Consider the following 15,416-nt stretch of genomic DNA (forward strand, 5'->3'; position numbering starts at 1 on the left):
TTAAATTGTGCTTACCGTTTACCAGGTATTGTTCTAAAACATATATACACATGCAATCTCATGCAATCTTCACAATTACCCTACGAAGTAATTTTCCCTAGTTTCAGTCAAGGCATAGAGAGTTTACGGAACTTCCTCAGGGCCCTACAGCTAGAAGGTAATGATGATAGGATGAAACCCAGGCAGCCTGGTTCCAGAGTCTAGGCTCATAATGAGTTCACTATATTGCCTTCAATCAGTTTCTTCCGAGACTAAATAATTTAGTGTCAGCTAAAAATATACTGGACTCTAGGAACACTTTGTTCTCATTTTTACTAAACTCAATCTTCCATTTTCCTAATTTCAAATTTACTATCATTTTCATATAACAAAGATGACAAATCTCCTTATATTTAAAACTATATGCAAGTCTAAATCATGTACAAACCACAGTGGTGGCCCCATCTTTTGTAATGGAGTTCACTGTCAGGAAACCTTCAGGTTCCTGTATTATGAAGAAACTAGTTCCCAGTGTAGCTGATGGCTGGTCTTGGGCACTTAGGGTGACCCTGGAGAGACTGGAGAGAGATTCTCTTGGGGAGATGAATCTCTGGCAAACAAGCTGAAAAGCCAGTAAGTCCATACCCATCATGAAGTATCTGGCTTTGGTTTTATTTAGGCAACTTAAGGATGTTCCTTATTTTTATTCCCATGATAAGCATGGGAAGAGATCCTATCTTCTTTAAATTTCTTTGTAGGAATCATAATCATGGCCATCAAAAGGGATACAGGACAAGAAACACACTCTCAAGACTATGATTAGGTCTGGCTAGAAACGTCAATGTTCCTTCTTCCACAGTTATGTGATTATGATGAGGGAGAATGATCTTCCCCAACCCAAAACATAAATGTAGGAGTGATTTGTATTTCTTTCTTTTTAAGGCATTCATTCAATCACCCCTTTTTCCTCTCTATTCAGACAACCATCTATCCCAAAACAAGTAGCCAACTACATCTTCCTAGTCTTGCTTAGTCTATATCATGTTTGGCTGTTCAGATCATTTTTACAAGAATCATGGTTGAAATTCCTAGACTTTAGGATGCTTGTTGTAAAGCTGAGCATCCTTACAATCTTTCTCAGGCTAGAGCAGACAATAAGAAATATATGTTATATCAATGATTACCCGTGGGGTAGGTTTCTGCAAAAAGTACTGGAGTTGGGCAATGAGATGTAGTTTAAAAAGGAATGTTCATATTTTTCACTGCTTTTTGGAGGGAGGGTCACAAAATACAATTTAGTATGAAATTTATAATAACATTAAATGAATACATGAGAATCTCATATTTATCAAAAGCGGAGCATCATTTTCACAAAATTTCTTTAGAGTGAATAAGAAACTAAGAACAAAGGTTTCATGTCCAAAGCAACCCAGAACATAATAAAAGGAGTCTTAAAGGAAAAATCATAGCTTTGGGTATATTATGACATCAAAAGAGCAAGAAAAATCTCAAATCTCAAATAAAAGTTGTATGCAAAGGTAGTATGAATGAATTGTATGCACAGGTAGTATGAATGAATTCAATCTGAAGTTTTATTAGGGTGCAGTCATTGTCACACAGATACTAGGCATGATGTCAATGGTCTTTGGCACAGAGCTGTTAGCTGCTCAGCATCTACCTGATCACTTAGGCAACTGTAAAACACTCTTCCCACAATTTCAGTATTTCCAAGACTCCAATGCCCACAGGTTTTTTCCAGGCCAAATGCCATTGGCTGTCATTTCACTTACGTGAGCTTTTGAAGTCTTTCTTTTTCAGTCTCCTCCTCATCATGGTTCCACGTGGGCTGGTGGAGTACAGGCTTCGAGGTAGAGTCCCCATGTTCAGGGAACTCAGGCTGTATGCACTCATGGAGGTAGGAGAGAAGGATGAAGACACCAAAGCTGCTGTAAGAGAGTGAAGATGTTGCACAGAGCACTCTCAGGTGGGGCCTGAGCCCGCCACACTTGCCAATCAGTAACGATCCAGAAAGATACACATGATGCATAGCAATGGCTAGGAAGGACCCCAGCCACAGAGAAGGCAGGCCTCAGAAGAGTAAGACAATGCTTTACAAAAGCCTACAAATGCTGAGGGGGCAGCAGAACCTTTGTAAGCGCATAGGAACACAGACTCTATGAAAATTGCTTTAAACAAACAAAAACAAAAGAACAACTTTATCCATGAAAAACTCAATGCATCAAGATAATCTCATTTTTATAGATATTTTCTGACATGAATTTCATAAGTGATTCCAAATACACAAAGAAGACCTGAGAACACTGTCTCTGTATAATATTCTGATTTGTTACTTCCTGAGCCACATATAAACCATTCTGAACATTTACATCCTTTCCTAAAACAAATGCTTTCTGATGGAAAAGAAAAAGACCCAGGAGATGTCAGAAATGATAAATTACTACTATAAGAAACAGAAAACACAACACCCATGAAGCCAAAGATGAGAAAAGGAAGGCATGAGAAAAATATAATTGAAATAAAAAACCAGGAGGAGAAAGCGTGGAACATTACGAGGGCTGTTTGGAGGAGGTGCTTTCGGGAATGTCAGGGCTGGTACTCTGCAATGGTCAGGGTGGTACGTGTTATAGTGATGGTTGGTGTGAAGGCTGCTGTGGTTGCTGGCCCACGAATCCCAGGTAAGTTGCCTGTCGCTCCTCTGAATTTTCACTGCCCATATGAAGTGATGATGAGAAATAAGAAAAACAAACAAACAAACAAACAAACAAAGAACCAAAAAAGAGGAAACATAACTGAATTGCCCAAATTAAAAGTATAACAAAAAAGAAAGCTGCTTGCAAATAAAAAACAAACCTACTTGGCTTTGCCCTTTTCTCAGTGGTCAGCAAAATAGATGATTAACATCAAGGATGGAAACTTTTCATCTTCCCAAGAATAATGCATATCTTTCCTCAGCTCATTTCTTCTCCTTTTAAAATGACTATTGAATCAATTTCTAATCTCCCCTAGTGCTTTGTAGCAGAGATTAAAAACATTTTTTTAACTTAAAAGTCAGCCCCACAAAGATCTATGGCACACAATTAGTAATTAAAGATTTGCAAATCTTGGCCAGTTAGTAGCACTTGTTTTGAGAAAAAGAAAAGAAGGAGCAATAAATCACATTGGTGCATGATTCAAGTGCTTTAGTAGTCACACATCAGAATTTACTGCTCTGACATTTTAATTACACTACGATCTATCACTTGGACTTGATTTTCCTTAACAATAAACCACTCTGATCATCTAACAGTATCAGCATCTTATTTGTATCCCAACTAATAAGGAAAATATAAAAGTCTCTATATTTTATGATTTTTTTGAAAAAGCATATTAGAAATAACGAATTCTTAAAATATTTCACATGTTCTTGTATTTCCTTAAGATGCCATAAAATTTTAATAACATTTACTTCAAACTTTATTAAAATTTCAAATTGGCATCCCTTTTATGTTTTAGAAAATCTTTATCATCCTTCCAATCTAGTTTCAATTTTGATATTCTACCCAGTGTTCTGAAATATGAACAATATCTTCATTACTATGTCTGATATGAAGTTTTTCATTTAATAATCTTAAAGAACTCAAAATAACATATGAACTTATTTTATTTTTCTAGAGATGGGGTCTTGCTCTGTCACCCACGCTAGAGTGCAGTGGTGTGATCATAGCTCACTGTAATCTTGAACTCCTGGGTTCAGGCAATCCTCCCACCTCAGCCTCCTGAGTAGCTGGAACTACAGGCCCATGCCACCACACTCAGCTAATTTTTTATTATTTTATTTGTATAGAGATGGGGGTCTGCCTATGTTACCCAGGCTGGTTTCAAGTGATCCTCCCACCTCAGCCCTGAGTTGCTGGGATTACAGGCATGAACCACCACGCCTGGCTTAACATATGAATTTATATCTCCTTCTACTTTCATGATTTGGTGTTAGGTGTCTTACATGTGAATTATTTGACAGTAATTATTCTTGTAGAGAGGTGAAATACTGTGCATTGAAAGGAGGGTCATTTAGACAAGAATTTAAGTTACATCAATTGTGATACCAGCTGAATTGGTCAATTCGCATTCTTTCTAGAGTGAAACAGGACATGAAACACAAGCACTAGCTTGGACAGATCACTGTGGGGTGAAGCAGACCTGGGTTTCGGCTCTGCCTCCAGCCCTTCCTCTCTGTATAACCTTGGCCAGCTACTCAGCCACTCTAAACCTGAATTTCCTCATACATCAAATGGAGATCATGATATCATCTACCTTACAGGAATATTATGATAATTAGGCAAATACGGTGCTTAGCATGGTGCTGGTACACAGAATAAAAACAAATGAGTTCAGAGTGACCATATTGATTTGTCTACTTTTCTATCTACATGCCAAAAATAAAGTATCTTTTAAAGGAAATAAATGTATCTTTCACTCAAGAAATTTCACTCACTGGACACTTAAGCTTTAGAGAATTTCTCAGAATTCTGCAGCAGAAACTTTCATAGCCACTTTAATTGTGATGCCCTAAACTATCTGGCCTGCTCCTTCTATTCAACTGCTCTGTTTGTGGTTTGGATTCCCCCTCTCTCTCCCCTCTCCTAGTTCAAGCTGCCACCTCTTTCATCTAGACCATTGAAACACCTTCAGATGTGGCTCTCCAATTCATCTCTTGCATACCTACCTTCTACAACACAGCTAGGGTGGTCTCCTAAATACATAAGTTAGATCACATCATTGCTGTTTGAATAGATTACTTTCTTGGGTGGGGTGATGGATTTCACTCTTGTTGTCTGGAGTGCAGTGGTGTGATCTCAGCTCATTGCAACCTCTGCCTCCCGGGTTTAAGCAGTTCTCCCACCTCAGCCTCCCCAATAGCTGGGATTATAGGTGCACGCCACCACGACCAGCTAATTTTTATAGTTTCAGTAGAGATGGGGTTTTGTCACGTTAGCCAGGCTGGTCTCGAACTCCTGACCTCAGGTGATTTGCCCACCTTGACGTCCCAAAGTGCTGGGATTACAGGTGTGAGCCACTGTGCCCGGCCTGTATAGCTAACGATTACAAAGAGAATCAAATGTAGCCCCTGCCTATCTCTCTAGTTTCATCCGTATCATTTTCGCCATCATTTGTATATTTTAGCCAAGCTGATCTTATATCTGTTCTTAGAATATGTCAGGTTCCTTCCTGTCTCAAGGCTTTTGCACTTGCTATTCTTTCCCCAGTTGCTTGTATGGCTGCCTCCTTCTCATCATTCAGGTTTCGGCTGAGATGCCACCTCCTCAGAGAAGTTGTTGCTGATCTCCCTGGCTGAAGGAGCTGCCCTCCCCATGTCACCTCGTTACTGTTTTATATTTTTCATGGCACTTATTGCTGTCTTAAACAGCTTTATTTATTTAATCTATTTTTAATATTTGTCTATACTAGAATGTGAACTCTATAAGCGTAGGGATATACTTTGCCTGTCTTGCTCACTAGATATATCCTAGCAACTAGAACTGTGCCTAATATCTAATGATTAATAAATGAACGAATGAATAAACAAATACAGGAATGAATGGGAATACTAGCCAGGGTGTCTATGTGAACACTGCAGCTGCATTTTCCTTTAGATAAAAGAGTATTTATTACAGAGGATGTCCCTAATGTATTCTCTTTCACCATCCTCATCCTACTTTGGGTGTACAAGAAGACATTTTAGCAAGACACAGTTATTACTGGGTCTAGCCAATTTACAACCACAGACACTTTAGCATACTTTTCACAAAGTATCATCTGTGATTCAAATGAAGCCAGGGTACAGTGAATGGACTTTGGAATTCTACAGTCACCTTTTGATCCACTTCTTTATTGAGTGCTTTGAAAATTGCTGGGCATTTGTAAGGACTGTCAAGTACAATTATTAAATCCATAAGAAAGATATTATTTACCATCTTTTGCCTTCCCAGACTGTGCCAATTGTTGCAGACAGGTTAAAGGTCATACCCTTTACCTTGATTTTGAATTATTACTGGGGATTAAATCTTCATACATATAATTAAGAGACAAAAATGATATAAGATAATGCACAAAACTGTATGCTATTGATGATGAATGCAAAAGGTGCTGAACAAATAATGTGGGCCAGAGGAGAGAGCTGCTGCCTATTTGAATGTACATGCCAAACGTATTGTTTTACAGTGGTGTACTTGATGCTTAGGCAAGTATTTCCAGAGTTTAATAATAAGATGTTATATTTTTGGCATGTCCTATCATTTTGCAAAGTGCATTTATAGACATTCTCTCATTTAATAGTGCCAATAATGGCAGCCTACTTTCACTGAGTACTTACAGGTACTGTGCTAGGTGCTTTTTCATGGATTAGCTCAGATAATGTTCACAATATTCTTTTGAGGCAGGTATTATTATAACTTCCATTTTACAGATGAAGAAACTGAGGTATAGAAAAGTTGAGTAACTTGCTTAGGTCCCCAAGTTGTGAAGTCAGAGTTGAAGCCCTGGACATGTGATCCTAAAGTCCCTACTTCAGCCACCAGATGATACCACCTCTTTCTATGGGTGTGTCTAAGTCCCTTGTTACATTTAAGAAAACAATACGTTTAAAGTATTATGTTTTTATCATTCCATGGTGATATCACTATTGCAGTCTCAGGAGATATATAGAAGTTACTTTTCTTTCTTCTCTCTCTAATTGCAGCCTCTTGCTCTGCTCAGGATGTTTGAAAGAGCAGACCACAGCTGTCCCAGTGATTGTTCTGGAGCTCTCAAATGGAAGGTCCTCCTGGTACTGAATGTGTCAAGCCTAGGGACTTTGGTCACATTCTCCCTTCCAAAATGTCAGTTTCCTTCAATCACAATAATGTCTCCTGAAAACCCTCAGTGGGAACAATTTCTAACATCATCGAAAACTCATTTTTTTCAGCTTCTTTAATGCTGCTGTTTATCAGTGAAAGGCATAGCTAATCTCTTATTCCAGGTTAAGATATTCATTTCTGCATTCCCCTGAAAACTCCGTGGTGTATGCTTTGCTGCTAAGAAAATCTGAACAGTTGGGAAGTGCATTGAGAGATGCACTGTTCAGGCATCAGAGATCTGGAAAAAACAACTGGAACTTTCTTGTGCAGAAAGGGTAAAACTGTGAAACTCCATTAGTCAAAAATGTAAGTTTGAGAATTGTAAACACAGTTACATTTTTTTGTGTGTGTTTTTAAAAAATTCCTTACTATAATTTAATTATGTTTAGGAGCCAAAATTTATTTCCTCTTGGAAATGCAAGTCTGATTTTAACGTGCAATGTGGGGGAAAAGCCTACTTGCTAGATAAAAAAGACAGTGATCGACTTTCAGAAAATACAGAGGATAAAGTCAGAAGTGGAAGCTAGAATTACTTGAACTTCCTATCAGCTTCCTATCCCCGCAACACAAATGACATCAGCTTTTCCACAATAAAGACAAAAAAAATACGTTCTTGGTCTATATATTTTAGTATATAAATTAATTTCAAATTGCCTTGGCAGGTTAAAAGATTTAATATTCCATAAGTTGAAAACATTTGAATTATTTACGAATTGTATACAGGGCCAATTAAAGAAAAATAAAAGAGGTTGCTAAAGATGCTAACATTTTAAAAGGGTCCAGTATGCATTTCCGATTCGCTGAGAACAGAATTTAGCAAGCAAAACCCTGTGCAGAGACAGAACTACACAGTGTACATTCTTATGCCTACTGTGCTCCAAATCCAATATGACAGCCGATTAATTTAAAGAAACTTAAACAGCTTCAGAAATCTCTCCTCCCTGCCAGTGTACAGGCAGGGGCCGCAGGGCCTCCTGATAGGAACAGTGTGCATCCTTGTGAACAGCACCTTCCTGCAGCTGCTTTGCATTTCTGTTCCAATAGAGTGATCCTGATTTTCTTTTCCTAAACTGCCTATGCTGCATCATTTCTCTACTCCAATGTGTAAAATTAAAATCTGATAAGGGTAATGTTGTACTAGAGATTTTCATTAGCTTCGGGGCCGTCTAAGTTCCATGTAATTAAAAAGCTTGGATCCAGCTGACTGATTTAGTATGAAATTATCTGATCCCTCTTCCTTGCTCCCCAGACTATGGAGAAGTGCAGTGCATTTTAGAAGGTGGGAGACAATACAAATGACCCTCTCGAAAGCAAAATTTCAACTCCAGGAAAAACTGCACTGTGTCTAAATATACAGAAAGGCAGTATCCTCCTTCAGGCCACCCTGACAATACCCGTGAGGCCCCTAATTTCAAGGAGTACAAAGGAATGGTGTTTCCTTTAAGGAACGGGGCAGAAGAAGATGTCGGAACAGAGATCCCACTGTAGAACTTGACTTCATTTGATCTGGGGCTCAAAGACCCCTTTCTTGTACCAGGTTTTGCCTAAAGGTACCTAGGTAGATGATATAAAGACCTGGCAAATGTATCTGTGAATTTCAAGGCAGTGAAAATGCAGATACCTTCGGGTGACATTTTTTATTGAACGAATGGAGTCAAATATTCTGATTCTCCCTGACAAGATGTTTGGTCAGACAGGTTGTTCTCTATCCTAAGAAAAAAACTACACTGGCAAAAGACAAAATATATAGAAAGTCAACCCTTCATCTAACTAGTTCCCTCTGATCCCTGCCAAATATTGGAAGGTTCTGCTATTAATATCCCCTTTATTTATTTTTTTTTAAGTGAGAGTTTTACTATTTGTATTCACTGGCCTTCATATAGACTGGAAATTCAAAACAAATACCAAGAAGTCAAATTATTTGCCTTCTCTGCACATTCAATTTGCACCGAAGACTTTTCTAAGAAAAAAAATACCAAATAGCACTGCCCAGAAAATTCTTTCCTCAATTTCAGGGTTTCAAGTAAATTATTTGTGGCTTAAAAAAAAGACTTTGGAAAATGGATTAGAGTAAGAAAACATAACCTTGTTTTGAAAAGAAATGATAAGCCTGACCAATATGGTGAAACCCTGTCTCTACTAAAAATACAAAAATCAGCCAGGCATGGTGGTGGACGCCTGTATCCCAGCTACTTGGGAGGCTAAGGTGGGAGAGTTGCTTGAACCCGGGAGGCAGAGGTTGCAGGGAGCCGAGATCGTGCCATTGCACTCCAGCCTGGGTGACAGAGTGAGATTCAGTCTCAAAAAAAGAAAGAAATCATTTAGGCAGAATGAGACCCATGTCTTTCTGCTGTCTAACTCTGCTGGCGGGAGTAACGCTGTAAGGGCCAGAGTCTTAAGAGCTTGATGCAGGTGGATCATCTTACCATGGTCGGGCCCCTTTAGGGCCAGCCGGGTCTGATGATGGGGAAGGATCTCAAGCTTGACCTGGTCAGTGGTGTTGGCCAGGAACTGGGTAGCTTCTGCGAGTGTACAGTACTCCATGCTGGTTCCGTCGATGGAGAGGATGTGATCTCCCACATGCAGTGCGCCACATCTATGGAAAGGAGAAATACTTAGTAAGATGCGGTGCCTTCGTCTTTGGAATCTGACTTTTGTGTCCTTTAGAGTTAAAACTTCACACAGTTTTCATTTACTTAAAAAAAAAAAAAGAGAGAGAGAGGCCAGGCGTGGTGGCTCACGCCTGCAATTTCAGCACTTTGGAAGGCCGAGGAAGGTAGATCACCTGAGGTCAGAAGTTCAAGACCAGCCTGGCCAGCATGGTGAAACCCCATCTCTACTAAAAGTACAAAAATTAGCCAGGCATGGTGTCAGGCACCTGTAATCCCAGCTACTCAGGAGGCTGAGGCAGGAGAATCACGTGAACCCAGGAGGCGGAGGTTGCAGTGAGCTGAGATCACGCCATTGCACTCCAGCCTGAAAGACAAGAGCGAGACTCCACCTCAAAAAAAAAAAAGAAAAGTGAGTGTTATAGGAAACATCATCTGTCAAATTTTAAGTACCTTCAATATGAATGAGGAAGTAAAACCTTGTGGATAATACAGAAAAATTCAAGGAAACGTTTTCTCCTGTCCTTCTTTAAAAAAAAAAAAACTCTTACATTGGAGTGCTTGTGTGGAAAGTTGAGGGAAAGCGAGCAAGAGGAAAGAGAAGAGGAAAGACAGACTTCTGTCTGTGTCTTTTTGTTCTAGGCTTTTCTATCTATAAACATGAGTTGATAAATCTTTAAAATATCAAACATGACTCTCAGAATTGGAATAGGGTCTATTTTACGTATGAAGAATAACTTAGGGAGATTTTACTAATAGTTCCTTGAAATCTTCACACAAGCTCTAAGATCACCAGTTCTTTATTACTATGTTATTCTGGATTGAACATGTATTAGTATACAAGCTCTTGATAATGGTGGAAATTATGCAGGAGTCAAGTGAGTAATAAAACCAGGCCTGCGTGGTGAGTCAAAGGGAAAGATGGGGGCAGGGAAGGGGCTAGCTGCTACACTTTGCTGAACTCAAGAGCTGGCTACTGGATGAGTTGAGAAACGTCAGCACAGCTCTCAGCATCCCCACCTATCAGTCAAGTGAACAGCTCCTTAAACTGGTTACCCGCTGTGGAATGGGAAAAAGCAGAGGAAGAAAATGAAAGCATCCTGTGCCATTGAACTGGAGAACAGCCCTGGATCAATAGCTGTCACTGATCAGGACTGAATGTCGGTAAGACCACAGTGGAGCTGTGGACTGACCATTACTAGGGGTTGGTGCAGTTCACTGCACCATGGCTGCAGGTTTCCCAGGCAGGCTGAGGGGTACATGGAGAAGAGGGCTGGAAACATACAGGGGAGACTGGTCATTCAGGTGCAGTATATCGAAAAATGCCCACTGTGAATAGTCTGTTTCCCAAGACAAAAGCATTTCAAGGCATCCCTTCCAACTAAAATATAATTCCACCTTTTTTTGCACTTGGAATGCTTCAGCTATGGAAGATGAGGTTTTTCTTACCAGAAGCTGTAAAATAATTTATTAGATGAAAAGATAGTCTTTTTTTATTTCCCCTTTTACCTTACGAGTATAAAATATTAATTAGAAAAAAGAAATTTCATTTTTATTGTGGCATTGAAGTGAATGATGTGTTAAGAGACCCCTGAAGGTTGTAAAATCCTAAGATTAACATGCTATGAGAGTACAGGACTTTCTAAAAGTATTGCAAAAATTATTTTTTAAAGTATTGTTTTATTTATTTAAGAAACAAAGAAATCAGATTTTATGGTAGCAGGATTTAATTGTCAACAATTCAGGAAAACCCATGACTGCTCTGCATGGGGTTTAATAAAGATCTACTCAGTTACCCTACATCAAGAACAGGCTAGTGCCCTAGGACACAGTAAGAAAACTTGCTTAGTTGCTTGATTATTATTATTTTTTCTTTCTATTGCTAAGGGTCACACCAAACATCTGGATGAGGTGATGTGACATCGCAGGTGGTTGACACATAGGCGAATTTTTAAGCCCTACAACAGTAACTTCCTTCTTTGTGCGAAACTTGTGTAAACTGGCAAGAAAGCTATGTCTGTATGTATGTGTCTATATATGTGTATATGTGTATTACAACTGTGTGTGTACATATGTGTGTGTGTATACACACACACACACACATATATATAAAATTGCACACATGCAATTTTGAAAAGTAGGCACTTTCTTTCTTTCTTTGAGACAGAGTTTTGCTCTTGTTGCCCAGGCTGGAGTGCAACGGTTTGGCTCACTGCAACCTCTGCCTCCCAAGTTTAAGTGATTCTCGTGCCTTAGTTTCCCAAGTAGCTGGGATTACAGGCACTTGCCACCATGCCCAGCTAATTTTTTGTATTTTTAGTAGAGACGGGGTTTCACCATGTTGGCTAAGATGGTCTCGAATTCCTGACCTCAGATGATCCACCCACCTTGGCCTCCCAAAATGTTGGGGTTACAGGCATAAGTCACTGTGCCCGGCCGAAAATTAGGCACTTTCTACAATACTTACCTGTCCGCAATACTTGCAGATTTGATTTTGTCTATGACAATGACTTGTTTGTTACAGCACATCGAGGTAGTTAGGGCAACCCCAAGGCTGGCACCAGGAGTTTTGGCAACTTCAACTAGTAGTGGCCCAGATGCTGTTGCCACAGAATCTGTCAAAGAACAAATAACAGAAAACAAAACAAAATAAAACAAATAAGCAAACAGACAAAAGGAAAAGATGAAGAATATTCAGTTTGGTGTTAGTCTGTTAATTTTATCACTGAAACTTAGGTTTCCCTCCATATAATATCCCCACAGCCAATAATAAATTCTTAGGCCACCTCTTAACACACCTGTTCCATCTAGCTTGTATTATATTAATGTATGTGTAAAGTTATCTCTTCAGTGAGATTTTAAGCTTCATATCACTTGGGATAACATCTCATGTATCTTTATCACCTCCACAGTGCTTGGCACAATGCCTGGCATGTACTAGGTCTCTCAGTAAAGGTTTTCTAAATTAATTACTTAATTCAATAAATATCTTAGCACCTACCATGACTAAATAGATGGATGGATGAATAAATGGATGAAAGGATGGATATAAAGAAGAAAAGAAGGAAATAAAGAAAGGGAAGGAGGAAGGGAGGGAGAAAGGAGAAGGATGGGTGGATGGATGAATAAAAGAATGACAGGATGGACGGAAGGATGAACGGATAGGTAGATAGATGAATAGAAGAATGTATAGATGGCTATGTCTCTAATTAGCCAAGTAGTAGGAATGGTGCAGTAAGTTGAACTTGTAAAGATTTTGGGTCTTTCCTTCCTCTGGACCTGAATGACCTTCCTCTCAAGCATAACTTTGTATAACTTCTTCTCAAGCATAACTTTATTTTTGCTTGGAACACTGTTCCTTTAACTCCTGCTAACATTTGTGGACTCAATGCAAATAGCAATTCCTCGGAAAGCCTAAGTCATAATTTGGTAAGATGCCTTTTACATGTGCTTCTATAGCCTGCTCTATTCCTGCTGTTGTAGCATACATGTCACTGGTTCATCGTGACCAGTATGGAAGCCATGTCTGTGTTCTTTGCCAGACTGTAAGCATCCTTGAAGGCAAAAACTATGTCTTGTCAATCACAGCATAGGCAGAAACTATGTCTTGTCAATCACAGCATTCTCAGTGCCTAGTATAATGATTAGCACGTCAGAGGCATGTCACTAATAGTTGATGAATGAATGCATGAATAAATGAGAAAGCTCATGATGTTGCTTATAGCTCAGATGAGCCAAATGACACAAGGAAAAGCATCTGGGACATGGAATTAAAACATCTGCATTCAATTCTCATTTTCACAATATTTGTGTCATGGTATCTAAGACAAGACTAGTTACTAAAACTTTCTCTTTTTTTTTTGTATTTTGACAAAGTTGACAATAACAATACTAAAATGTTCTAAACCTGCTTGCTTGTAACCTATAAAATGAAACATCTTCCACAGTGTTTATTCAAACCAAACCAATGAATAAAGCACTTCGTTGCACATATAGGGTATTTTCATTATTGATATATTATGACCTCAAGTCTTTGAGCCATCTCATTTTTCAAGACTGCATATTGGTCTGTAATCTTTTTCTAATTTTCTGCTGATGTTTGACACTGCATTAATACAATTTTTCCTTTCTGCAAGAACATCTTTATCATGAAGGCCTCACTCAGATACAGTGAACTAGGAAATCTGTATTCCCATTGCTAAAGCTCAGGCAATATACACTGACTCATGAAGCTGAAAGGTCCATGGGAGAGAGCCATCTTCAGTTTCAGATAAAATATTTCTTAAACAAAGATGACAACATCCAGGCCAACAACATACATATCTGGTGCTAAGGATTCTTGTATATATTATTAACACTATATTTCCTAACTGACTGGTAAGATTGAATGTTAGTCCTTAAAAAGGTTAAGAGACCATTAGGGTCTATATCTCTTCTTGTCAATTTCAGAGCAGTTTCATTAATAATATCCGCAAGGAGCCAAAGGTCTTACAATCTACTAAGAGGAGTTTTTGGCTCTGGGGTAGTTATAACATTCCAGTTTTTGGCTCTGTTAGTTTTTGGCTCTGGGGTGTTACAACTACCCCAGAGCCTGGGGTTGACTTGCCAATGAGCTTAACTATGGTGGATGCTACTCTCTGGTCTTGCTCACCTTGCTGTATTAATTCCCCTCATCTCCTGACATTAGACTAGGGCCAGTGACAATGTCCTGGCTTCTCTCTCTCCTTCTCCCTCATTTGCTGCTTTGTTTTCTCCAGAGTCTCACCTGGTCATTATGCATTTTACCTTACTCTTATCTTGGAGTTTTCAGTGAGTGGGCTCCATGGCTATGTACAATGGTAGTTTGCATCTCATGTGCCTCAGTCAAGAAACCCTAGTAAAGAATCCTCGTCAGTCCCTGTAGTCTCTGTTTTAGTGGTCCTTCCATCACTAAGGTGGTTAATTTTGCCTACCTCTCAATTGCAATGAAGATCCACGGCTGAGCCCAGTGCACACAAGTGATGCCTCTGGCTCCACTCCCAGAAGCCAGCCATCATCCTTCTGTTCCTTAAGCATGCTCCATAGCAACTTTTTCCTGCTCAGGCCAAACCCCCACATGAGCTCTGGCCTAGCAAAGCCTTTTCTCACATTACCTTTCTAGAAGTTTAAAATGACTAATTTTGATTTCTCAAACCCACTTTCCATAGTTTTGTTGAATTTTAATAGGTATGTTTGTGGGGTGATAATCACTTACATTTTTCTCTTCATGGTTTTGTCGTATCTAAAGATAAATTTATTTTGTTTAACAGGTGAAAGTGATAAAGTTTCTAGGTTACTTATTACTTGATCTCTTTTAGAAATGACAGAAACTACTAGGTGTTCCCTGGTATCTCATCTTTCCTTCTTTTGTCAGTAACAGGGTTCTAAGTTTTAGCTGAGCAAATGGCTGCCGACTTAAGAACTACATTTCCCAGCCTCCCTTGAAGCAAGGTGTAGCCATAGGACCAGGTTTCAGCCAATGGGAAGTGAGATGTGACATGTTCCAAGATGTGCTCTTTATTTTATTATTATTATTATTATTATTATATTATTATTATACTTTAAGTTCTGACATACATGTGCAGAATGTGCAGGTTTGTTACATAGCTATACATGTGCCATGGTGGTTTGCAGTATCTATCACCCTGTCATCTACATTAGGTAATTCTCCTAATGCTATCCCTCCCCTTTCCCCTCACCCTCTACTATCCCTCCCCTAGTCCCCCACCTCTCAACAGGCCCTGGTGTGTGATGTTCCCCTCCCTGTGTCCATGTGTTCTCATGGTTCAACACTCACTTATGAGTGAGAACATGCGGTGTTTGGTTTTCTGTTCTCGTGTCAGTTAGCTGAGAATGATGGTTTCCAGCTTTATCTATGTCCCTGTAAAGGACATGAATTCATCCTTTTCTATGGCTG

General features: G+C 39.2%; 1 protein-coding gene across 12 annotated transcripts in view; it reads right to left on the minus strand.

The window, feature by feature from the left end:
• Nucleotides 1–15,416, minus strand: part of GRIP1 (glutamate receptor interacting protein 1) — a 710,594-nt gene that overhangs the window by 111,293 nt on the left and 583,885 nt on the right. For 5 of the 12 annotated variants that reach the window (XM_064377312.1, XM_021670223.2, XM_021670221.2 and 2 more), the window contains exons 8-10: nt 11,949–12,096; nt 9,299–9,468; nt 1,770–1,925 (exon numbers count right to left, since the gene is read on the minus strand). In XM_064377312.1, the coding sequence (XP_064233382.1) occupies nt 1,770–1,925; nt 9,299–9,468; nt 11,949–12,096 (474 nt within the window). Of the gene's footprint in view, nt 1–1,769; nt 1,926–2,550; nt 2,707–9,298; nt 9,469–11,948; nt 12,097–15,416 lie in introns of all 12 variants that reach the window. The other 7 variants (XM_021670220.2, XM_021670219.2, XM_064377309.1 and 4 more) reach the window with 2 other exon arrangements.

This window comes from Aotus nancymaae, unplaced genomic scaffold (genome assembly GCF_030222135.1).
Source record: "Aotus nancymaae isolate 86718 unplaced genomic scaffold, 86718_ANA_hifiasm-v0.15.2.pri h1tg000016l, whole genome shotgun sequence".
Classification (NCBI taxonomy): Eukaryota; Metazoa; Chordata; class Mammalia; order Primates; family Aotidae; genus Aotus; species Aotus nancymaae.